The sequence below is a fragment of the Antennarius striatus genome, chromosome 13 (assembly GCF_040054535.1).
Source record: "Antennarius striatus isolate MH-2024 chromosome 13, ASM4005453v1, whole genome shotgun sequence".
In the NCBI taxonomy this organism is placed as follows: Eukaryota; Metazoa; Chordata; class Actinopteri; order Lophiiformes; family Antennariidae; genus Antennarius; species Antennarius striatus.
In genome coordinates, this window is record NC_090788.1 from 5,500,901 (window position 1) to 5,525,724 (window position 24,824).

Below are 24,824 nucleotides of genomic sequence, written 5' to 3' on the forward strand. Positions count from 1 at the left end.
GCTGCATTTTTCCCTACCGCCTTTCATCAGCAGACAGACATTCTTTTTCATAGACAGATTGTGCAACAGCTCCACAATAAAGTCCTTAAGTGCAAAGCCTTTGTCTGCTACCGCTGTGCAACGCTTTAAATAATGGTGCTCCGCATGCATGACGTATGTCACGGCAGCGTCAGGTTCAAGTGTGACATCTAATATAAAGATTAACATGACAAACAACTATTTACTTGTGTGATGATTGATCTTCTCTTCTGATCAGACGATAAAAAGTTCTCTGTCTCTCCAAAACATTTTCAGTTATTTGTCTTCTCGTGTGAGATTGTTTGTAGTCACCATCGGTTTCTTCCTTGGTGTTCCAGTTCGGGCTGGACATCGCAATCTCATTCTGGGGTTACACTTTGTAACTTGTAGTTTTATCACACAACATAACATGATTCAACAGTTGTCGCGTTTTGAAGGAGTGTGCCATTGTCATGCTATGCTAACAGCTGAATGTGTAGATCTGTTGCCTGCGAAGTGACTGTTCGCTTCTCTACCGTGGGCCATCTTCAATGACTTTTCCAAGAATTTGGCAGCGCATCCAGCCGGCTTCATAACCGCAGGCTGAGTGCAACCACACCAGCAAGAACCATCACAGCCGACACCAGCCACCCAGACAGCCGAGGCAATGACTGGTTAGCTTAACCAAAGAATATCCGCACTGAAGGATCAGAAACCAGAAGCTCACCTGCCGGATCATCACCGGTTTACTAACGCGGCCGCAGTTGGTCATCAGAATCAGTCTGTGTGCAATCAGCTTTGAGTTCACCTCACATATAAATCCTGGTTTCACTGCTGTAGGAAGATGACTCCATTCCAAGGGGATGCAGCAAGCAAATGGTGGTGACACCAGAGACTGACAGTTCATTCAAAAACGCCATATATCTATCTACCCTATGCATTTCAGACTGCTTTTGCAGAAAGAATCAGCAGGTTTTGACAATTAAAGCTATTCTTCTCCCTTACAGATCTCAACAGACTCTCCTTCATCGTGTTAAATTTTAGATTTTTATACTCGATTTCTTTCCTAAATTTCACTTCTTCCTTTCTGTCTTCCTTTTCTTTTGCAGTATCACCCTCTGTCTCTGTGCAACACAAGTGAAGATGAAAGACAAGAGAGTGACTTTATCACCATTGTTAAACTGGAGCACAGGGTACCCCGATGTCTGCCGCTGCTCGATAAGGTACAGTCTCACTCACACACACACACACACACACACACAGACACATACTGGTTATGCTTCATCTCGGTTCCATCCTGTGAGAACCTCCCCTCTCCGTGACCCCTTACCCTCTCAGACATGGCAGCAGACAGATCTTGCCATCTTGTCCTCTCTCCAGTACTCTTCCGCTCATGGATTTAGACTTAAAAGAGAAGGGAAATATTTGGCAGCAGCTTCATGTGTTGTGCAGGACAGTGATCTTTTAAAGTGAGGACTTGGACAGGAGGGGGTGGGGGGGTGGGGTGGGCTTAGCTCAATGCTGCTATGTAGCAAGTGGCAGTGAGCCCTGGCTTTGGATGTAAGGCTTTCAAGCCCCAGCTGTCACTGCTCCCATCCCAGCCATCTAGAACCAGACACTCGCTGCTCTCCATTTCTGCTTCCCTCTAATATGAAAGCAGCTCCTCCATAGATTCCACCCGCAACAGTTTAAATGTATATACGACTGAGATAGATAGAACTAGATCTCCCTTGTGTTTAAGTATTCTACCATACACACTGGCTGGCATATCCTGACTTTAAAGTTATGTGATTTAAAGCTGTTGCTATTTTTTCCTCGTTTTTCAAGTGGTGACAATTTAGCAGGCAGGAGTATAGTTAGATGACTGGCTTTTTTTATTTTAGCCCATGTTTTCTTTTCCCCGAATTTAAAGCCATGTTTAGGAGCTGCCCGCCGTGGCGACGATGTAGAGACATTCCCACACTTCCCCGCTCCTTTCTTCATCCTTCTGTTGCTCGTTCAGTGGGAACCCAACCAAGAGGGCCAGAGGGTGGCAGGAAGAGGGGGTACCACTCAAGGCTGACTCAAGAAAACAGTTTTGATCAAAGCTTTAATGGCAACACTATGCCGTCCCGCAAACAAGACACGCTCTATCCCCTCATGCGGACGTACCCTTGAACAAAAGGCTGTTGCTTCCGAGTGCCTTTGCCATTTCTGCAGATCGCCTTTGAAATCAGGAAAGGAGGTTGTGGAGGGATGGGGAGGTGAGAGAGGAGGGAGGACAGGGCAGCAGAGGGGGGTCTTTCTTGTTGTTTTGGTCGTCTGGAAAGTATGTGTTGCAATGCACTCCGCTCCAACCACCTGCATCCTTGTGAGAACTCAAAGCTTTTGGTCGCGGTGTATTTATTGGGGATTCATCGCGCAGCTGTTGAGGAGTTTGCGCTCGGCCCTTTCTGAGGAGGATGAATCAGATGGTTGGGGATGTGCGCTTCTGGGTCAGCTGTGGTCTCTGGATGGGGCTTGTTTACAGTTTAGTCTGACTGTAACCCACCCCACTGATCCATAGATACTCTGACGGCCACAGAGGGTTCGTGTTGCACCGCAGTCACTCAGAATAGATTGTAAACCAAACAAAGTGAGGCTGAAAACCTTGAAGGATAAGGTTTCATTGTTGTACTTTGTTTTTATTTTGGTTTTCAGAGTCTCCTATTCTCAGAGACATGATCAACAAGGAAGATCCCTGTGCCCAGTTTCAGTGATTTGTGCTCTTTTTCACATGTTCAGTTACTGAATGCTAAAACTGTGCCTCCTGTGCTGCATTTCAGTGCATAACACTCATATTTTGACATTTTCGGGCGGCATCAAACCTGTCAAACGTTCCCTCCTCTTAGAAGACAACAGGCCTCAAACCGTTGCCCTTTCGTGGTGATCCACAATGCTGTCACCCCTCACCCTCTTCTTGAGAGTGGGTTCCACTCCTTCAGTACAAGTTTGAGGATTGAATATTTAATAACTCTTTAATGCTAATAGTATTAATTATTATTCATGATCCTGGAGTTGAATATCTAAAATTACCTATTTCACCTGATATTCATGTTATTTTTGCATTTCTTTACCCACAAGGCAAACACATACAAAAAATACCCAACTGTCTATTTCCATGTATGCATCATCCAGTATGACTTTTTCTGCCACACTATTGTGTTAGAAGGGATCTGTGTTCGACTAGCCAGCCTGCTAGCCCCTTTCTGTTTACACTAAAGTACTAGAGAGGTTCTCAAGTGAAGAGCAACACATGACTCGTGGAGAAAAGGCTTTGCAGTGGTGCCGGAGGGCTCCTCCATGCTCCTCACCAGGATGATGATGCTTGGAAGAAATACAATAATCTGGGCTTTTTGAAACTCTAACCTGACTTTCTCACCGCACTGTGAATCACCATCAATAGATTCTATGTTTTTGTGAAAACAGCTTTTGCAGCGATTGAGTCTTTGGCCCATGCCTGAACTTGTTGACTGTCAGTGAAAGACCTGCTTATTGATTCTGCTCCTCTCAGATGAATAGTCTTTTGGCCTGATTGTGCACTAATCCTGTTTGATTGTGTGTGTGTGTGTGTGTGTGTGTGTGTGTGTGTGTGTGTGTGTGTGTGTGTGTGTGTGTGTGTGTGTGTGTGTGCGCGCCTTAGTCTTCCCGCTTTTTTCTCAAGCTCTGAAGATAGCAGCTTTGTTCTGAGGCGGGTTTCTGATGTTTGCTTCCCTCACTGATATAAATGTGGTGGATAAAATAAAATAATCTCCTGTCATGAGAGAAATTTGCAATTTGCGGGAACAACAGATTCCTCTAAACTCAAAAAACGTGCCCTTCAGGTTAATTGGCTGGCCCCAAATTGTCCTTTGGTATGAGTATGTGCGTGTTTGTCTGTGTATATGTGTGGGTCTGCAGTGCACTGGCGTCACGCCTGGAGTGTACCCTGCCTCACGCTCCCAGTGTGCTGGGATAGACTCCAGCACCCAGTGACCCGTGACAGCAGAAGAAGCGTGTTTAGAAATAGAATGAATGAATAAATAATAGTAATAGTAATAATAATAACTCAAACGTCAAACAGCTCCTATTACATCCCAAGTGTAGTCCTTTCGAAAACGTTGCCGCCGTTATCATTAGCGAAAAGCATGCACTCTGAAGTGGATGCATGACCTTGAACACATTTTTATTTGAGTTTTCATGTTCTGTTATTTTAACTCCAAATAGAATCCAAAGGTATTAAGTTCGTTCAAAAATAATTTCAAGGTTCTTAACTGTTTTCTGATGTCAGTGGAGGGTTTTCCACAATTTGGGGCTGTAAAAGATAAAAATCACATCGTTACATTTCCATTTGCCCAGGGAGCGAGGGAAAAATATAAAACTTGTTCATGCCAGATATCTGTGACACAAGGTTGCCTGAACTGGAAAACCTTTTTCTCTCTGGCAAGTCTAAGTGAAATTAGTGCAGAACAGACCCAGACAGACCCACCCAAGTTAACTAAAATGTTATCAACAGACCAATCAAAGTTAGGAAGTCATACAATCCCAATGCTGACAATCGCTGTCTTTTAAACACATTCGTTTACATGCCCTTATTTAATGTCATAAAGAGAATGAAAAATAATCTCAAAAAGGAAGGCTGGTTTAAAATATAATAAGTTAAGGAGTAATGACAATGTAATCAGGCTATGTTGTCCAGAACATGAAATCTATCATACCAGGAAGAGTCGTCCCAGTGACAGGAAGTGGCTGAAAACAAGGAAAGCCTACTGAGTGAGGAATAAATCACGGCCATGGTGACAATGTTTTTGTCTACCCGTGTCTGATTGTCTGCAGGGGGTGACACTGACCTCAGGTTATTCCTGCTTGCTGTTTTTTTTTTCAGCAAAGACAAGGACTGGAAATGCAATGGCAGCTGCCTTTGGCTTCTTTTTCCTCAGGAGTCCCGTCCAACGTCTCCACTTCATCAGAGACGAGGAGGAGCGGGAACATCTGGAAAAAGGCGGACATTTCAGCTTTTGAGAGCAAATGCAAAAAGCAGCAGATACACAATGGATATTTTGGCCAGCGGGAAGTGCATCAGTGTTGTGCTTGTGTTATCAGACCTGTGGGTTTCACTTCATTATTAGCTTGTCTCTGCCAGACAGCTGCATAGCTGCCTTCAAAAGAATGAAGTAGGACTTTCTGTTCCCTTCCACTGTTAGTCAGTTGAACTTGTAAATCCTTTACTATGGTTACTTAACAGACCAGACTGTTTACTTCTCAGACCGCTTCATGCACCTTCGATTATTATTCTTAATCCTCAGAGCATAAAACACTCACACATTGCAGCATCCTTACTGTGTCCACTTTGACTTTAACTGTAATTCACAACATAAAACATTTTATAACCCATTGTTTTTGTCCTCTGAGCAAAGGTAGGTCTATCTTCTAATTACGTGTTATAATCCTTCTGTTCCTTGTTGGACTTGGTGTTATCATCTTGAACACACCAGCTTCAGAAGTGATGCAGGTGCAGTCGTGGACGTATCCGTCGTTTTGTATTAAACAGCAGACTCATTATTGAGGTACATTGCTGCACCCACTGTTCCTTTGACATTGTTTGGACTTTTTCAGAGATCTCCTACCTTTGCCATTGTGTTTGTCATTTCTCCTCACATAAGGAACAGCGAAACGAACTAAACATTCCTCCTGTTTCTGCCTTTTCCCTCCCATTTCCTCTGTTGCTAAAGTTAGCCGCTGTCATACCTCACCATATCAATGTGAAGATAACTTAGTAGGAAGTACTTAGCTTTGAGTCCAGCAGCCTAATGACTGCCTTCTATTCAGTCAGTACATTCATTACAGCTCTTGCTACACCCATGATGTAATTGGTAGTTTGATTAGCCTGCCTCTGAGGATCGTCTCATTTATCTTGTCTTTTATTTTGACACAGATATCTTAACGCGCCTGCATGCTGTCTCTTGTGCCAATCGTGATATTGCAGATATTAAAAGGAAAAACCGCACTCACAGGGTTTTAATTAAAGCCAAACAATGGGTACCTTTGTCAGGCCCTTCCTTTATCCACCATTCTACACAGACAGAATTATAACCCTCCTGTTATGCAGTGTTTACTGTAGCTACAGTGTGCATACGTCTTGTACTTTACGGCATATTCACCCCATGGAGATCGAACTTCAGCAAACAGGTTAAATTTTTTAAAAAGGCAACTGGAAATATTGAGTTGGACTCATTACTTAGTTCTGTGCTCTTTTACTTCTAAATCAGCCAGCTGTTGGGTTCTAATCAGAATCTAAAACTGAAACCAAAATGAAAACTAAATTAAAAATGAAATACTTGCACAGTATTGAATGAACATAAATTGGATATAATATTTGATTATAAATGTAACTGTCAATGTGCTGCACTTGACCTATTTATTTTCTTTGTGACTTATTTTAAATGAATGTATGTGTGGTAGGGTGAGAAAAGAGCCATTGTATCATAAATATATGAATAGGCTTCATTTGTGTGAGATACTGCGTCACTTTCCTCTGTTTTAGCACTTTCATTTTAGTAGGTAACACTATATGTTTCACCAGACACTCCTCATTTCCAACCTAAAACACTGTTGGGCCAATCTGTGCACCGCACCTGTGGAATTCATCATGAATTACTGAAGTGAGCTGCAAGGATGAATTCAACCACAGTGAAATATTGTTTTGGGTCAATGTAACCTGGAGTTGGGGAGAGAAAATGAATTGTAGTTGTGGATGTTCATGAAGTATAAGCTGAAGTCCAAGGACAGGAAAACAGTGATAAGTCTTCTCTGGTGCACAAACGAGAGAGCTCCTTCTCATGGGACAAAAGCTCAGCAACAGGAACTTCATTCAAGTTCAAGAAAATGAAGCTTGAGTTGCAACTGGGAGGGCTTGTGTACAGTTTCAGAATGTTTTCTGCTCATCAGTTCCAAATACTCGGTCTTCTCATACTGTTATGTCTCGCCATTGATGTCAATATCCTCTCAATATCCTTTACCACCAACATACCCAGTAGTTTTATGGAAAACTGGCTCCAGCTGAAGTCACCGATAGTGAAAATTCACACCACCAGTGGAATATGTGTAGCGAGATGGGGCTACAGTGCAGTTTTAACACAAGCTCTGTGCAACTGAGGGGATTAGCAAGCCTTGGAGCCAGCCTTTATCGCCGGTTGTGGACCTTTCATGGAGAGCTTGCTTTGTGAGCACCTGAACAATGAGAGGAATACTTCAGGTTTCCCTCCTCAATGGGAAAGTGCATTCCTTTTTTTGTCAACACTTCAAAAACAAGTGTTGTTCTTTGCATTTCACAGTCATGTGTGTTTTTTCTTAGTGAGTTCAGAAAAAAAGAAGGGAAAGCAAGCATCAGATTTAATGTGTCTGTTCAGGTGAGCAGGTGGGAGACACCGGGACAGCATGGTGACTCAAACCTTAGGAATAGACTCAGGAAAGTGGGTTGGGCTGCTTGGTGGATGTGTTTGATTTTACTTTATATATATGGAGGGGACATTTTAGGTAAGGGGAGGATGCTTGAATCCATTAACCATTAATTGTCAACAAGACAGCAAGAAGGTGTGAGGTTCAATTACTTTCTTTGAGGAGTTTGTGTGTTCTCCCCATTTCCTCCAGAAACAACCAGCTTAGGTGACTTTATCATACCATAATTGTCCTTAGTTGTGACTGTGTACTTGAGTGGTTGTTTGTCTATCGTGTGGCCCAGCGATGAGCCAGGGTTAACCCCACCTCTTGTCCATAGTCGGATGGGATGAGCTGCAGAAGAGCCTATTACCCAAAAGTGGCTGTGGACAAGACAATTTTAATTGTCTTCGTCTCATCTACAAGAAAATGGATGGATTTGACCATCAGGTTTGGAGCTAAGGTGCATCTAACAACTACATTCCTCCAGTACTTTAGACACTGAAACTGAGCCTCAAGCCAACATGGACATGTATCAATAGTCAATTATGCAAAGTTTAACCAGGAGCATTTGAACTGCAGGTTTCCAGATTTACAGAGAGACTTAAAACTGGAGGTCAGCTCGGGTCACAGCTTAACAGATGTCACCTTGACCTGCAGCATTGTTGTCGTTCGGCTCGGATCAGTGCTGTCATCGCTCCAACCTACAAGGTGTGAGTGATCTGAAAAGTGCGCGCTCCCTCTGCTACACTCTCTCCACCCATCCTGTCACCTTTAAAAAGGTGGAGAATTCTCTGGCCTAAAGGTACATGTCTCACTCCTGTCAGGGCCTTTTCAGCACAACACTCCCCAGCTGTGACTACAGCTCTCATCATGTCCTCGCTTGGTCTCCGTGCGTGCGTTCCTAAGCTCAACATTAGCCGCTAGCTAAGGACACGGTCCACCCCACACGTGCCCATCGCCGGGAGAGGAGGTGTTTTCAGATGGTGGCTTCCTGTCTGCTCACTGACACAAAGGCTGTGTGTTGGCTGCACAGTTATCGTAGGCATGCTGAGCAAATACCGTCTTCCTTCATTTGAACTTTCCAACAGCATCACCACAAAACTTTTATACACAAACAGTGACATGTCTACACAGTGCTGCTCTCAAAAATAGAAGCTCCTGGAATCTCACCTGCATGTATATTTGTGTGGATTGCTCTGTTAGGAAAGTCTGGCTAATATTTGTTCAGAGTCATATTAAAAACATGTTTCACTTTTACAACCTTTTTCTCATTAACCAGAGAAAAATGGTTACAATTTATTAATGTTAAGTATGTTCAACTTAAAATTTAGACCATGTCAGAACTAAATAATTCAATTTTTGATGTAAAAATTATGCTAAACAATAACAGGAGATTAAATTAAAGTTAAAGGTTCAAGGTAGCAACAGAAAAAAAATCACATTTTATTATGAAGTTGATTAACATGGGTTTCTACCTTTCTAAAGGTTATTCATTAACTGTAGATCTAATGTACAAACAATAACTCTATCTGCAATATTGTATAACTTTCCTGTCATGACACAATAGGCGATGCAGACAAGTGGAAGACATTGTGGTTACACCCTCCGAACAATGTAAAGCTCTTGCTAACAGCATTACCTTCAGCTTAAATGTCACAGAAAACACATCCATAATAGGAAAGAGCAGTTGTATGATTGACGAAGGGAAAGAAATCTGAGCTATCCTATTTACAAACTGACAAAACCTAAAGACAAGAGAAGCAAATGGATCGCCATTGGTCTTCAGAGACCTTATCACATTTTCAAGAAGACGCTCAAGGATGTTTAGTCTGACAATGAAATACATAATGTGCAGCTGAAAGAGCCTGCGGAGCCTCTTACAAAATGCCAATATTTCCTACATTTCCATAGTTCAGAAAATATCATCTAGTATTACTCAAGACAATCTTTTTTCTTAAAATAAATCAAAGTAATAGCAGTAAACATTACATCTGTTTATTAAAATGGTATTATTTCTCCAAGAAGACCACAATTTCACGCCCCAGAATGCTCCTTTTTCTAATTTCTGAAAACTCTACACAGATCATTTCCATCTAAGTCTTCACTCCCACATGTAAACGTGTCGCTACAGGTTGTCATGAAATTTGTACAAACCTGTAGACCTAAAACCTCAATATCCATTGGTGTTCTCATCACTTTAATTTCACCAACAAATCCAGAAACCAAATTCCAGAATTGTTTTGTGCATTCCCTTAGTGTGGACATCAGACATATATAAACGTCACCAACCTAATTCCACATTAATTTCCATGAAGTTCTGATTCTTTAAGTTTTAGGGATCACTGTCGAGTCCATTTGCCTTTGAGATAAGTTTCTCTTCCAAAACATGGTAGGAACGTCTCGTCACTCTTTCTGACTGAAGAGATCATTAGTCAATAATCATTTGACCTAAATTCGTAGTAGACTTCATTATGTAAATAAACAGGATAGCACTTTTTAGATGAGCCTATGTAAATTGTTTTATAATATATGAATATGCAGAATGAAAAAGTTTCACTATGCACACAGACATACATAAACATTCATTAAAAACATTTGCTCACAAAGGCATTTGTGCATGCCAGACTTCTTATCTGCCCCCTGAGGGAAAACAAGCCTCCCTCTTGCAGAGTTGCTCCCAGCGTTGGAGAATGCAAAGTGTTTGAATCCGAAGGCGTTATTAGGGCAGCACATCTCTCACTTGTCACTTCAAAGGGAGTTTGCGGGAGTTAGGGTTTCATCAGGCTGTCGTCGGCGCGGACCATCAGAGAAAAAGGCTACCCTAAATATAGAACGCTGTATCATGCTTGTAAAGACTGACAGAGCCCAGATGATACTATTTGGAGTCAAATAGTTGTTATTAAAACGCCTCCGTCCCAACTAGTTGAAAGAGACGACCTCGACAGGCTGTGAGAGGGAAGGCGGGGAAGGGATGGAATTGTTTTAGCCCGAGGTGAGGTGGGAAGTTATGCACAATGATTTGGGACAGATTTGGAGTATTTCGTCAAGGGCATGATGTTCATGTACTTCTCTTATCAGTTCGGATTTTTGGTGTGACTGACTGGAGTTCATTTTTCACTCTTGCTACTTTTAATGCTGAAGATGTTTATTCATCTGCTGATGGAAAATAGGATCATATGAGGAGCGCTTAATGGCCCTGCAGTTATTAGTGAACTATATCACTGCCTCTCCCTGATGAATGTGGCGTTCATGGGGCAGTAACTTATTACTGCAATATTAGGTCTTTGATCTTCCAGTGGTTTAAACCCTACAGTTCCTTCGAGGGGTGGCTCGTCGACATAATTTTGCAGAAGGGATCGGGCCTGGTCTTGCCCCAGTTATGGGGAGAGGAGGCCTGGAGGTGTGCAGAAGCACCAATACACAAGGGAAACCTGACTATAGAGGATCGTACTGATGTCTCATTGACCTTTGAATGGATCAAACACATAATTCATTGTCTTATTTTTGTGTCTTGGCTGTTCTATTTTTGTTCAAGCAAGTGAAGGGCTGATTATTCTTCCTGCTCTAGGTTCAGGGGAAAAAGAGCAACCCCCTTTTTTTGGCTTGGCAGATCAAAAGTCGGGCCCTGAATGCGAAGCCGCTGCCCTTGAATTGAGACTCAAAAGCCATGATAAAACACCAGATGCTGCTCTCAGCCGGGACATTCCTCTATTAATGACAAAGGCGACTGAGAAAGCCTCCCGGTGAAACATGAAGAGGGAGAGGAGAACGGAGAGAGTAAAGAGAGGTGGAGAGGTGAATGGGTTGGTTCAGGCAAGGCCAAGGGGCAGCCAACACAGGTCTTGTCTGTCTATTGCTTCAACGTCAGGACTACCAGGTCAGAAACAGGACTGTTGACAGGAAAATTTGTTGCTTTGATTTTACTCTCTCCTCGCTTTTTGTAGTCGGCAGTCACTCTCTGCTACTCGCCTTCCCCCTGTTTACCTGCCTAATTCTCCACAATCTCTCATTGTGCAGCCTGAACTACGGGCCCTCTTGAAGATCTGCAATAGAATGTTGTTTTTATATAGCAGCAAGCGGAGGCATGTGGACTCTGTTTTGAACTGCTCTGCAAACAGATGGAAATTTTCCTGCAGCCATTATGAGATTATGTAAAACATTTTCCTTAAAAAATCTAGACATTTCCCCATCACCCCTTCTTGTAGTTCTTGCTGCCTCCTTCATTCTCCCTCTCTTTTTTTGCCTCAGGCTTGGGCAAAGGCACACTATTGATGGAAGTGAACTGGAAAGTGGACAGGTTTGTGTTAACAATTACTACTTCCCCAGGCAAACCAGCCCTCAGCCTCTTCCAAAAGTTTAGAGCAAACCAGCAAACAGGTCTTGTGAGTCTGACACTGAAGGCAAAGAGAGAGAGTTCCTGTTTCTCCTTGGCAGTATGAACTTGTTTAACTCAGGTAGACTAGTGCCATGTGCCCCCTCCCCTCTGACTTAGCAGGGGTTTGACAAAACAGATTCACAGGGTGGACAGTGTAGCTGTACGCTGTAGTTCACCGGGAAACAATGAGACCATTGAGGCACAGATTTGAGCTAAAGAACTATATTGTAAAGTTAATAAAGTTGTTTTTGCTTCTCTCCTACTTCACAAAGAGTTTAATGTATGCTAACATTAGCGAAACCTGAGCCATCATACTGACAATTTCTCACAGAACGTACAACATGGAGGCGTATGTACGCAACCTAAGTCTACTCTTCATCCTACTATTGTGATTTGACTTATGGAAATTACTATGGATGTTCACACTCAAATCTAACTAGAACCAAGGCAGTCACAGACTGCAACATCCCATGACACCCCTGAATTCTAAATTTTACCCTGACCTACTTGCATAGGTCAAAGATCAAAGCTAGTGCTCTGACCGATTTTCATAGATCAAAGCAGTTGCTTTGATCTATGGTCTTACTCACACTAGCCTTCTCCCTCGTCTATCTTATCCGGTTCCCGAGTGTACAAAAGTGGAAATTTGACCTTGACCTAGTTTTCTCAAAGTCATCATCTCATTTTCATCCCCTTTGCCACCCGAGTAATGTGCTTTTTGTTTCATCTTTCTATCTGCATCAGTTGTGAAGATATTTGGTGGACTAACGAACGGACAGACGGACGAACACTGACAATTACAATACGTCACCGCTTTGAAGTGGGATGTAATAAAGAATAACAGCTTTTATTGGATCAGAACTACGTAAAAACGCATACAAGCAACCTGCACTTTTTCTTTTGACTGACATCAATGTAGATTTATATTATTTAGCATAAAATCACTTTAAACGATCTGAAATGGCAAATGATTTAAATACATTTATCTGCAGTTTAATCTGATTCCACTGATATGCCTTCTGTCATTTTATACATACTGAAGAGCGAGCACCACCATGATTCCATAGAGTTCAACCGCCCTCGCTAATCAAGAAAGTTCGTACAGTTTGGAAAGTCTGTGACTTGAGGCCCGTCGTTCTGACGTCACTTTTGTTGAAAGCTGAAGTGAACTGCAAATAAGACCAATTAGTCAAGAGCACGCTGTCAAGGCTTTGATGCACTTGGTTTGAAACATCTGAAGGACAGCGGAGCTCATGCTCGGTTGTGTTTTATTGACTTAAGCTCTGCTGTTAGCGCTCCTCGGCCACCTCTTTTAATTCACAAAGTCAGACAGCTGGAGGGCGGCTCTAAAGATGTCGCTCATTTTTAACAGAGAGAACTCAGCTGGTGCTTCTTCACGCTGCACACAAATTAGTCCTGATCAAGCCTTTCATTAACCACACTTCGAAATACACGGCTTTTTAAGTTTAATTCATGGGCTAGGATTAGGGCAATACAAACACCTGTTGATGACATCTATATCTTTCTATCTATCTCTATCTACTGTATCTATCTCTATCTACTGTATGTCTATCTATCTATCTATCTATCTATCTATCTATCTATCTATCTATCTATCTATCTATCTATCTATCTATCTATCTATCTATCTCTATCTACTGTATGTCTATCTATCTATCTATCTATCTATCTATCTATCTATCTATCTATCTATCTATCTATCTATCTATCTATCTGTCTAATCTAGACTTGCATTACATTTAGTTTCATTAGAGCCAGCTTGCATGTACGGATTTCTTGTGTGTGTGTGTGTGTGTGTGTGTGTGTGTGTGTGTGTGTGTGTGTGTGTGTGTGTGTGTGTGTGTGTGTGTGTGTGTGTGTGTGTGTGTGTGTGTGTGTGTGTGTGTGTGTGTGTGTGTGTGTGTGTGTGTGTGTGTGTGTGTGTGTGTTTGCTCTGCAGAAAGGCATGGCTTACTGCTTGCCCTATTCCAAGAATGAATTCCTGGAGGCTTACAAGAGCTGTTGAATGAGATGGAGGGCTCAGGGCAGGAATGATGGGAGGGAAGGAGAGGTGGGAGGCTGCTCTACACTGTAGGAGGGTTGTCAAGCTCTCACTTACAGGCCTGATTAAATAACAGGATGCTCAAAGAAAACAAGAACATTATCTGCCTCTTAAAGGTTTGGCAAAGGCTCTCTAATTTGGCCTCCCCCTTGCCTCTGTGTTGCCGCCCTTCGGTGAAAGAAAGAATCCTCTGCCGTGGGCACAAAATGAGAGAAATTATCAAGGAAGGTTTCTCTACCTCCTCTACTTATTCTCTCATCAGCACTATGGGAATGTATCAACTCACTGATAACAAGCATGCAAAAAAGGTGTTTCTCTCCGCTCAAAGGAGGGTTATTTCTGCCTGAGTCTCTTCATGGAGTGTGACGGAAACAATAAAGAGACTGTCTCTTCTCTGTGGGATTGGCTGGTTTCGAACATGCCAACTTTCTCAGGTAAAAAAGATTTCAAGAGGAAGGAGAAGGAAGCGTCTGAGGTGGGACTGGTGTGTTTGTGGCAAGAAAAAGAGTCCAGCGATCTAATGCTTTGTTCCTGAGATTCCTCATTTAATTATGTTTATCACAGTGGAGATAACTATTAATCTGGACATATTTCATATGCTTACACAGCTTTAGGTAATTGTTGGTTCCATCAAGTAGCAGTACACCAAACACACACTGCTGCTTAACATCTGTGTATTCAACCGTATCCACACTGACAATACTAAAACATACACACAATGAGTCCAGCATTAAGGTCACAGGTCACGGTAGCCGCCGGCCTGGCTATTAAAATAAAACTCTGCGACCAGGCATGAGGCGGCGTAGGTTTCACCAGTGAAGTGGAAGGTCACATCGCAGCATGCCCACATTTAAGACGGGCAGCCGCCTCGTCTCATCTGCCCGCGGGGACGTCAGCGCCGCCCTTTGATGTCTCATGGATGCGTTTAGCAAACGATGATAGATCATATGACATTGGGCTTTCTCTGTCACCCTGCGCTTTGCATTTCAAATCCGCATTGGAGCTCCGCCAGGGGAGGGGCGAGAGACAAGGACAGGGCAGGTAGAGGTGGGGGTTTTAGTGCTGTGGATTCTCAGATCAGGTTCGTGCCTCCCTCCTCGGCGGAACAGGAAGGTGGTCGAGTTAGCGCATCGGTGCGTGTGCGCCAGGATGAATGGGAGGCTAGAAGACGAGTGTGTGTCTGATTCAGGCCCGACCCCGTAGGCTTAATACTTTTCCTCAATAATCTGCCTTCTTGCCCCAACGTGCCTGGACCCCCCACCCCCCACCCCCTTCCCACTCCTTCATACATTAATCATCCCCTCCAGCAGCACCACATTGAAGTGACTAATGGATCGCCAGCAGTGCCACGCCCTTCCCTCCTCCAACCAACTCAACTGTCAACCAGCATTCAGCCAGTGGGGAGCACCAGACAATCACAGAGCACACAGTCATACAGCAATATTTCACACACCATTAGAACTAGAATTAACAGCTTGGTAAACAACGCTAGTGTTAGCTCAATGTCCTTTAACGTTCATGGAAGGAGGTGTACCTAGTCCCATATGTCACTGGGAGCAGTTAAACAGTCCCTGATGACACATCTTTACTGGCTTCTAGTATATTTGTAGATGTTAATCATGAAAATAAGGAGGCATGGTGATGCGGTGGTTAGCGCCGTGCCTCACAGCTATCGGGGTTCTAGGTTCGAACCAAGACCTGGCGTCATTCTGTGTTTGCTTGTTCTCTCCACGTCTGCCTGCGTTCCCTCCGGCTCTTCCTCCCGTAGTCCAGACATGCAGGTTAGGTTAATTGGTTAATTGTCTCCATGCCCACAGGTGTGAATACTGGCGTGTATTGTTTGCTATGGTTTGTTGTTTTTCAAACAGTTACTGAAAATTAATGGGTGGGAAAAAAAATAGCAGGTTCTTCACACTTGTCACAACTGGGGAAAGTCCATTATTTTGACACGTTGGGGAGAAGGAGTGAGAAACCGTCCCCATACTGACAACACGCTGTAACTGTGAGGATCCATTTACAAACCTGTCTGCATTTCCTCTCTGCAAAACAAAAGTACACAAATTAAAGTATTGCAAATCAACATTGTGCTTTTCTTGACTGTAAGAGGATGAGACGATGATGACGATGCTTTGGTTATCACTTTACTTTTCACCTGAAGCCGCCAGCAGTCAAAACTGACTTTTCCCACAGCACTAATGAATGAATGAATAAATACTTGAATAATCCCAAAGGGAAATTATTCAATGGATTTTAATGGATTTTTTACTAGGAAATTTGACACACACTCCTGCCTTCTCGAGGTGATCACTTTGGTTTGGACTTTTCATCCGTTTTCGTCTGTCAAAACTCGTATTCATGAAGTGGTTACTGATAAAATAACATGCAAAACTACTATCCAGTGTTAGCATGCTAACACTGGTGAACAATGTAAACTTGCAATCTAAATGTCAGTATTTTAGCGTTAGCATCATTAGCATTTTAACACACTGATAGCCTTTGTCTCTGAGCACCACTAGCCTCACTGATCAGATAGCATAGATGTAGATCTGGCTCATGTTAACATTTAAAACTGTTATTTTTTATATTTTAACGTATTCAACTTGATGCTTCCCAACATTGTGAATGCGAATGACAGCATATAGCAATCGATTCGACCGTCACCATCGGTGATGTTTGGATGCTGCCCATAAAATCAACTGTTGCACCTGTGTCGCCCCCATTATCACCAGCAGCTCTTGTCCCGTCTGCTTTTCATTTAGCAGTGCGGTGTGTCCCGGCCCCTCAGCAATGGTTCCAATGTGCCAAACCATCAGGAGAAATGACAGAGCAGGGAGTCGGCCTCAGACCTGTAGGCCCGGAGCGCCCTACTCTGTCATTAGACACTTTAATGCTGCAGCACCACAGCCGACTCGCCTCCCGCTCCGACCTTCCTCTTTCTTTACCTCTTTCACTCTCACTCTTTATTCCCGCACATGTTATCCCTTAGTATAATTTACTTGTGCAATGAATGATGTGAATAGTCACTCCGCTCTATGGCAGAGAGTGTATTTATATATAAGGGCACAAACAAGCCTGCTGTCTTATTATCTTAATTTGAGATTAAAATTCATGTCTGCGATGTTAAAAAATGTTGAAAATTTAGTTGTGTTCTTTACAAATAACAAATGTTTGAAGTCATTTAATCTGGTTTCAGTTGGAAATGTTGTTGTTTTTATTACTTTGTAATCTTTTGCTATGTTTTATGCTCAAATTTATTTCTAGACATGTAAAATTCTCCATGTTTTTTTTTTTTTACACTAATTATTTTAGTCCATCTGCAGTTTTTTCTTTGTGGTTTAAAACAAAAATTTTCTTTGGGAATAAATGACTAATATTTTACAGAACTCTGCTGTCAAAAGGAAATCACAGATTTTTAATTGATACAACAGATGTTACTCCGTTACTGTCCTCATGGCTGTTTCCGTTATGTTGGAACATGGATGCAGATTAAAGGAACCGGCGATGCCATCTGCACCACATTGACCTTATGACAAACACCGAGATGCTAACAAGCGAAGCGATGTTGTCAGGAGACGGAAAATACTCGGCACATCCCTCATGTATGAAAGACATCAGGGCAGGGTAGTGTGTCTCAACCCTGTAGGGAACACACTGTAATGCCAGGCGTGCCTCAAAAACCACACTTTCACCGGGGATGTAAACAAACGGCGCTGGCTGACCTCGAACAGGCCACCCAGTGTCACCAGTAGGACTGATCCTGGAGTCATTCTCTCCTGTCAATTTCAGAAGGTGTCACAGTTTTAGTTTATTCTGATGGCCAGCATCGCCGTTGCCAATAATATTGGTGACGTTTTGGTGCGAAATATCTTTTTGGCGTTTTGGGGTAGTTCTCAGGGTTATTCAAGAGTTTTGTTCTAAAATACAAAAAAGGCCTCCAGGTCAACTGAATGATTATCTAATGATTTCAAGGAGTCCAACATGCTTCCATACTCAACAACAGCTGCTGAAGTCACGATCTAAACCCATCAGGAATTCGAGGATATTGAATTTAGCCTTTGACAAGCTTCTCCTGAAGATCCGACCCGATCGACTTTATTCAATGAACTCTCAACGCCTCAAATACCTGTTTATGTTCAACATGTGGGCAAAGCATTCCGTTTGTAATCTCCGTTCGTTTCAGAAGTGTTTCTGCACGTCCTTAGAGAACTTTCAGAAATGAAGGAGACCCATATGCAACTATGGGTTCACGGTGACATTGCCACCTGCTGGTACAGGAAGTCCTGTTTTGATTCAGAAACATCGTAATGTGTTGAGTTTGTAAATGCAGAGTCATGTAAACCTGGAAGGTGTGACGGGCTGTTAGAGGCTCTGGGTTTATTTATGTTTTTCTGAATTGAGTATTTTAATTGAGTTATTGTGTTCTGTGTTCATATTTCTGTTTTATGACCGATCATCAGAGCTGGGAGAACCTGAGATGGGCTGACTTGTGGGCTGTCTCTATACTTGTTTGTATACCTGTATGACCTCATATTGTGTGTCTCTGGCTGCGCCCTCAGGTGTGTTTATGTTTGTGACTTGCTTCCCCAGAATGCTCCATACCACTAACTTCTCCTCTCCAGTCTTTTGGGAATCCCGTTGGGTTTTGCCCACGGCTTGGGTTGCCCATGGCTCACACTGTCACCAGCACTTCTGTAAAAACAGATTGTGTTTTCAGTTTTTCGGTGACGTCCCCATGGTAACCGAAAACCGCAGTCGTTTCCGAAGCTGCATTTGTTTTCATTTGGTGTTTAATCATGTGTCAGGTTGCATCTGCTGAGGATGGGTATTTACCTAACCACAGAGATGTCTGTCCCAGCACACACCATAACAAGCATGGCGATGTTGAAACCCTCGCACTGGCAGCCGTTTTAACTGCCTTGTTAGCGTCAGGGCTGCGCTTTTGATTGTGCCGTTAAAGGATAAATATATCTCCTATTAATCCTGTAATGAGATCTCTGAGGCCTCCTCCTGGTGTGTGGCTCATCGGAGGCGTACAGCCTGGTGACCACTCTGTGGTGCTGCTGCTGCTAATACGGGGTTATAATAAGGCCACAACAGCAAGCATATTATGATATATCCTAAAACCTCGGACCATGTGAAACTCCTCAAATTCCTGTGTGTGTTTGTGTGTGTGTGTGTGTGTGTGTGCCCTGGACCACACCAGCGGGCTTCCCTGCATTTATTCAAAGATTAGAGGATGTATGCGTTCAGTGCAGCAGGGGGAACTTTTGAACCCCAGGTAAAGCAAATTTCCACATGTGAGGGATCCAGATTTTTTTTTTTTCTTCCTCCGATGTGACCGCACCTCGTTTAAAGCCCACGTATGCACTAGAATTAGCATTCTGATGAAACGGGAGGACGGCTGTTGCATCAGATCTGAAAGCCAGATCAAACAGGATATGTGAATTCTTTATTTGACCTCTCTCTGGCTGTCCATACTGTAGACTTTGAATGTTCTCTGGGATCATTTAATATAATCAGCGTACACTCATAGGATTAAGGAAATGCAGTACGATTGATTTCTGCTTTAATGAAAGGATGTGTTTAAATACCCTCAAACAAAACCTCTGTTAATTGTCATCTATTGACTTTCTGTTTTTGAAGTGTTACAAACCAACAACAATTCTACATCCCCAATTAAATTCCTTATTAATATGAGTAACAGATGGACTGAGTGATGCGTTTATTTTTGTCTTGGATGTGTGTGAGAGAGCGCGTACCTTCCTGAGCAGAAGGCTAGAAATTACTGTTTAGTGTTGTGTTTTAACTGGGCGATTAGGTGTTTATACTTGTGTCTGCTGTGTATGAAGCCTCTGCTGATGCCAGACACCAGAGGATGTGTTGAGATATTGATGAAAAGGCTGCATTTTTGCTTTCTCACTATCTCCTGGCGATGCTCTTGAAGGCAGGGATCTCAGAGAGCAAACACAAAGTTCAGTGTCAGTGCAGAGAAACCTGCCGGCCTGATACACGACACGATGTCAGGTCATGGAGGAGCTGGTCAGAGGCAGTGCAAACACAGTCCCACACACAAATACACAATCAAGGTACACAACTACAATGACAGCGCGCGGAATATCTCCGTCGCATCAAGAACAAAGCTCACAAAGATGGCGTGATGTGACCTTCGAGATAATAATGAAATCAAATAAAATTTGGACTTTAAATAAACAGTTTAACACACTGAAGAGGATTTGGATTTTGTCACTTTAAACCTACAATGATTATATTCATCCAGTCGACATGGAATTCAACTTACAGCAGGGTTTGATTCGACATTTATGAATCAGTTTCAGGGCTCTGAAGATGTGGACTTTGCTGTGGGAACTGTGTAGAGTCCTTTTATTTGGTTTGCAGGTGGGCTTTCTGTACATTTTGTAACAAGTCTCCATCGACTTTGTCTGTTTTGAATGCGATATCTTCTTGTTGCGAAGCGCTCAGATGCTAAAAACTCTTGAGGGCACATTCCAATCCAGGAATGTTAAGTACATAACATTGAACATTTCATTGATTATGAACTACATAACTTCTATGTGAAATGTGGTGCTGACCATGATTCAATTTAATTCAAGAAACTTTATTTGTCCCCAAGGGGAAATTAAAGGCACTTAAAGCAGGATTGGTGCACAAAAAGAATATGCAGAGTGCAAAAAGCAAAAACCAGCCTGAATACACAGAAAGCCAATGTTAACACTAAAATACACAATAAACAGAAATGTATATAAAAATATAAAAAGGTACGTGCAATGATGTAATAAATAAAGCTATCCAGACCCTCATATTGTGGCAGCATTATGTGTGTTGGTATGAAGGGTGTAAATGTGCAAACATACATCGAAAACTTAAACAGTTTAAACATAAGCAATAAACATAAATAATGATTAAATAAAAACTTAAATACAGTGTACACTGTTTATGTTAAATTATTCAAAACCTAGTGAGTTCGTTTAAAAACCTAGCTACTTCATGATGGAGCCAGAGAGGGAACGGGGTCACCTGACTCCGTGTTTTCCCACAATTTACACAGCTTTATATGCTTCACAGCTTTACTGTTTGTTTGAATTATATAGTTTAGAATGCAAAATCCTTTATTGTAATTGTACCAAACTTGCTATTATATGCAACTCCATCAGACCCGACACTGAATGGAAAGCTGCAGGAACGTACATGCATAGAATTCACCCAAGCACCCAGCAGCACCTGTACAGCACTTTTTAAATAATGCAGCATTAATGTAATTAATATCCACCTGCAGCCTTGTGTTGGTTACTGCCTGCAATGCCACAAAGCACCACTGTTGCTACTGTGTGGTTTAAATACAAAATGCCTCACCCTTTTTTCTTTCTTTCACTCTTATACCTTTCATTTGACCTCAGATAGTTTTCTTAGAATGGGTTTGGTTTGTCTCTCGTACAGTAGAAGAATCTTTGGATCAGGCAGCGGATTCAACCTGTTTTCCCCAGATTCCTGGTTTTGGCCGGCGTGTCTTCCATCCTCAGGTGGCAGGAGGACTTTGGTCTGAGGGTTGGCTTAAGGCTCAGTGTGTGACTGCCACCTAGTGGTGCTGAAAACACTTCAGGAGTTTTATCTGTAGTTTAGGCTCTAAATTTTTCCTGCATAAGACTACTGCAAGAACATCCATCGAATGTCCTGTTTTACACACTCCTGTTTGTTTGTTCGGTCGATAACTTCCATCTGTCCTGCGTTTCCTCCCCCAGGCTCGCATGGCGCTGGACAAAGGAGCTCAGGCTGTTATCTTTGATGTCAGTGACGATGCCAACGCTGCGGCTGAGGTCAGTTTGCAGACACAGTCGTATCCCTTTTCTGCTTCTTTACATATGTTATTTCATATCTTTGTCGCGCCTACTTTGGTAACACACACAATGCGCACACAGCTACGAGAGACAGACTCGCTTCCCCGTCCGGTCGTGCTGGTGGAGGCGAAGGATGCTGAGGAGTTGATGGGTTTGGTCAACAAGAACGAGGAGGCCAATGTTCGCATTGAAATCTTAGTGGAGCAGCCTAGATGGGTAAGCATGGGAACACGGGAAGCTCTCCGGTTTAATATGTGGTGGTGTTCAATTCAAAATGTAGTGGAATGTATGGATCTGGAGATACAGACAGATGTGGATTCACATATTTAGAAAATGACGTAATGACTACTGTGTAATATTGTGCATTAATTTTATAAATATGCTGTCTTCCCTCTTCAGCCACATTATGATGTGGGAATCCTGCTCACCATCGTCCTGGCAATTCTGACCATTGTCCTGATCTTTGCTTTCCGATACAAGTGTAAATCCACCAGAACCTGGGTGAGTGAAAGCAGCTGACGGAGAGAAATCGGTTGATTGTGGTTATTTGCTCAGCCGTAGATCATACGATTATTTTTGTGCACGCAGGACTCCGTCCATCAGCAGACCATGCGAGCTATCAGCCGACTGGAAACCAAAACCTACACCTCCCAGGGTTGCTCGGAGTCTCAGCAGAATCGCGCCGCCTGGGGGTCAGCCAGCAGCTCCAACTCAAGCCCCGTTTGCGCCATCTGCCTGGAGGAGTTTCAGGACGGGCAGGTAAGAGGAGAAACCAAGTTTTAATTGTCTTCATCATCTCTTCATCCTCATATTCTCCCTCGTTCACCTTTTTTTATCCCAGCACCTGAGGATCATTTCCTGTGCGCATGAGTTTCACAAAGACTGCGTCGACCCCTGGCTTCTACAACACCGCACCTGCCCCCTCTGCATGCACAACATCATGGGTGAGGAAGAGCAGATTTCCTGTTAGGATTTGCCCTCTTTTACTTTTTTTTTTCTACTTTAGCCTTGCACGATTTTTCAATCATTGCAAAAAATTATTCACAATTCCTTTGACCCCCGTCATCTGTTTGAAGGGGATAATCTTTATTTAGCTGCTTCATGCTAACAGAAACACAAACTAGATGTCTAGGTTACACAGTCTTCATTATTCTCACTATTCTTCTGATCTAATATTTCGATTTGGATCCAGATCTGTGAGACGTGTAGGATTGTACGTCCTTAGTGAAGCTATTCTCTCTACTGGATGTCATTCTAACCCGTGTTCTGTTTGTTCTGATCTCTGCGGTGGTCCACAGGCACCGAGCGACAATCCCAGAGGAACAGACTCCAGCAGAGCACCGAGCAAAGCCAGGGATTCCTGCACACGCAGCCGTACAGCAGCCCACGCAACCACCCCTTCCCCCAGCACGCCATTCCCTTCTCTATGAGGCCCCACTATCCTCGCGGACCCTCTGGAGCCTATCCCCCTCTGGACCACTACACTGGCTCTTCTCTCAGGGAGGCCCAAACATTACGATTCCTCACCAGCAGGAGACTCGGCTACGGGTGTGGCTACCACCTTCCTGCAGAGGTTCCGGGAAGGCCCCACAGGGTCGGAGGCAACTGCAGGACTTCCACCCATCACTACAACCCCCGGCGGTCCTGCAACAACTACCGCTCATCCTGTCCAGCCCAGCGCAGCGCCTCCAGTTCGAGGCTGCACCACGTGACCTCCATCGGGCTGCAGAACCGTGGAGCGCCGCCCCACGTCCGGCAGGAGGACGGCAGCTGCTCAGGCGGCAGCTACCACACGGAGCGCAGCGGATACCTGGCCGACGGGCCGGCGAGTGACTCCAGCTCGGGGCCGTGCCACGGCTCCTCCAGCGACTCGGTGCTGAATTGCACTGATGTGTCTCTGCAGGGGGTTTACGGCAGCTGGTCCACCTTCCGTAGCTCTCTGAGTAGCGACTACGATCCGTTTGTGTATTACGGGCCCGGTCCTGGTCGTGCCCCCCGCAGGAACAGCCTAGAGGCGTCTGCCCAGGCCCGGCCCAGGTCTCTGGACTCTGTGGTGAACAAAGCAGGTTGCCCTGAAGAACAGCCACAGACTGTGTTCAGCCACATCCACTACCACCGCCACAGACACCACCACTACGAGGAGGGGGAGCACAACCAGGGCCCGAGCAGAGGCTCAGACGAGGAGCAGACGACTGGAGCTGCAGTCTCCCCTGCTCCTCTCTTCCTCGACAAAGACTCACCTGTCGGCCCCCCCAAGCGCATCCCTTGCAAGTGCTCGAAGGCCGATCACTCAGATCGGCCCAATCCCGGTGCAGAGTGTCAGGATCACGATTCCAGCAGCCCTACGGGACCTCCTGTCCTGGTGTCCCCAATCCCCTTACAGCTTCAACCCCACTGCTGCCACCAGGGACACGGGCACCCTCCCACTCCCCTGGGGCGAGTGGGTGGCTGTGTGCTCGACGGACCCTCTGTTCGCTTCCACCAGAGCTTAGATCTGCAGGACGACCGCAGCATCCACATCCACTACGGTCAGGGCGCGGGCTTCTGCTGCTCTCCCCCCGAGCTGCATTCCGCCTTACTCCCCGTGCCTCTCATTTTGGACTCTGGAGGGATGGAGGAGTGGCCTTGTTGCGCCGGGGCCCATGTTGTGTGGCAAAAGCGGGTGCAGCAGGCCCACTCAGAGCCTCAGCTCCAGGGGCCCGGGACCTCTATAGACAGGCCACCCTGCAGGTCCCACCAGGGCCCTGCTGTGGACCGCAACACAGACATTTGTTTGTACTGCAAAACATTACACCACAATCAGGGTGGGTGTCTATTCACATTACCAGTGGATGGAATGATTGTCTTAGACCTGCTTAGCGTTTTATGTTTCATACTTTGAGGATGACTCCAGATGTTTTTGTGTCCGCAGGATCAGAAGAGGAGTCTGGTGTGTGAGAACTTGTTGGATCCCCGTTATCGCGCTGCTACACAGGAGCCACAATGGACAAGTCTCTCATCAGTCGTCGGCCTCATCTTCAACATGATTCCACCAGAGTTGCCTTCGTTCAGATAATTCTCCAGCTTCCCCCCAGGCATTTAAGACTCAAGTGAAATATTC

At 44.0% G+C, this 24,824-nt stretch overlaps 1 protein-coding gene across 1 annotated transcript in view; it reads left to right on the forward strand.

The window, feature by feature from the left end:
* Window positions 1–24,772, forward strand: part of LOC137606767 (E3 ubiquitin-protein ligase RNF43) — a 68,550-nt gene extending 43,778 nt beyond the window's left edge. Inside the window, exons 2-9 of the mRNA XM_068332197.1 lie at window positions 1,107–1,220; window positions 21,629–21,703; window positions 21,806–21,940; window positions 22,124–22,225; window positions 22,313–22,483; window positions 22,566–22,668; window positions 23,023–24,528; window positions 24,636–24,772. Of these exons, the coding sequence (XP_068188298.1) occupies window positions 1,107–1,220; window positions 21,629–21,703; window positions 21,806–21,940; window positions 22,124–22,225; window positions 22,313–22,483; window positions 22,566–22,668; window positions 23,023–24,528; window positions 24,636–24,661 (2,232 nt within the window). The 3' untranslated portion in view covers window positions 24,662–24,772. The remainder of the gene's footprint in view (window positions 1–1,106; window positions 1,221–21,628; window positions 21,704–21,805; window positions 21,941–22,123; window positions 22,226–22,312; window positions 22,484–22,565; window positions 22,669–23,022; window positions 24,529–24,635) is intronic.
* The last annotated feature ends 52 nt before the right edge of the window (window positions 24,773–24,824 follow it).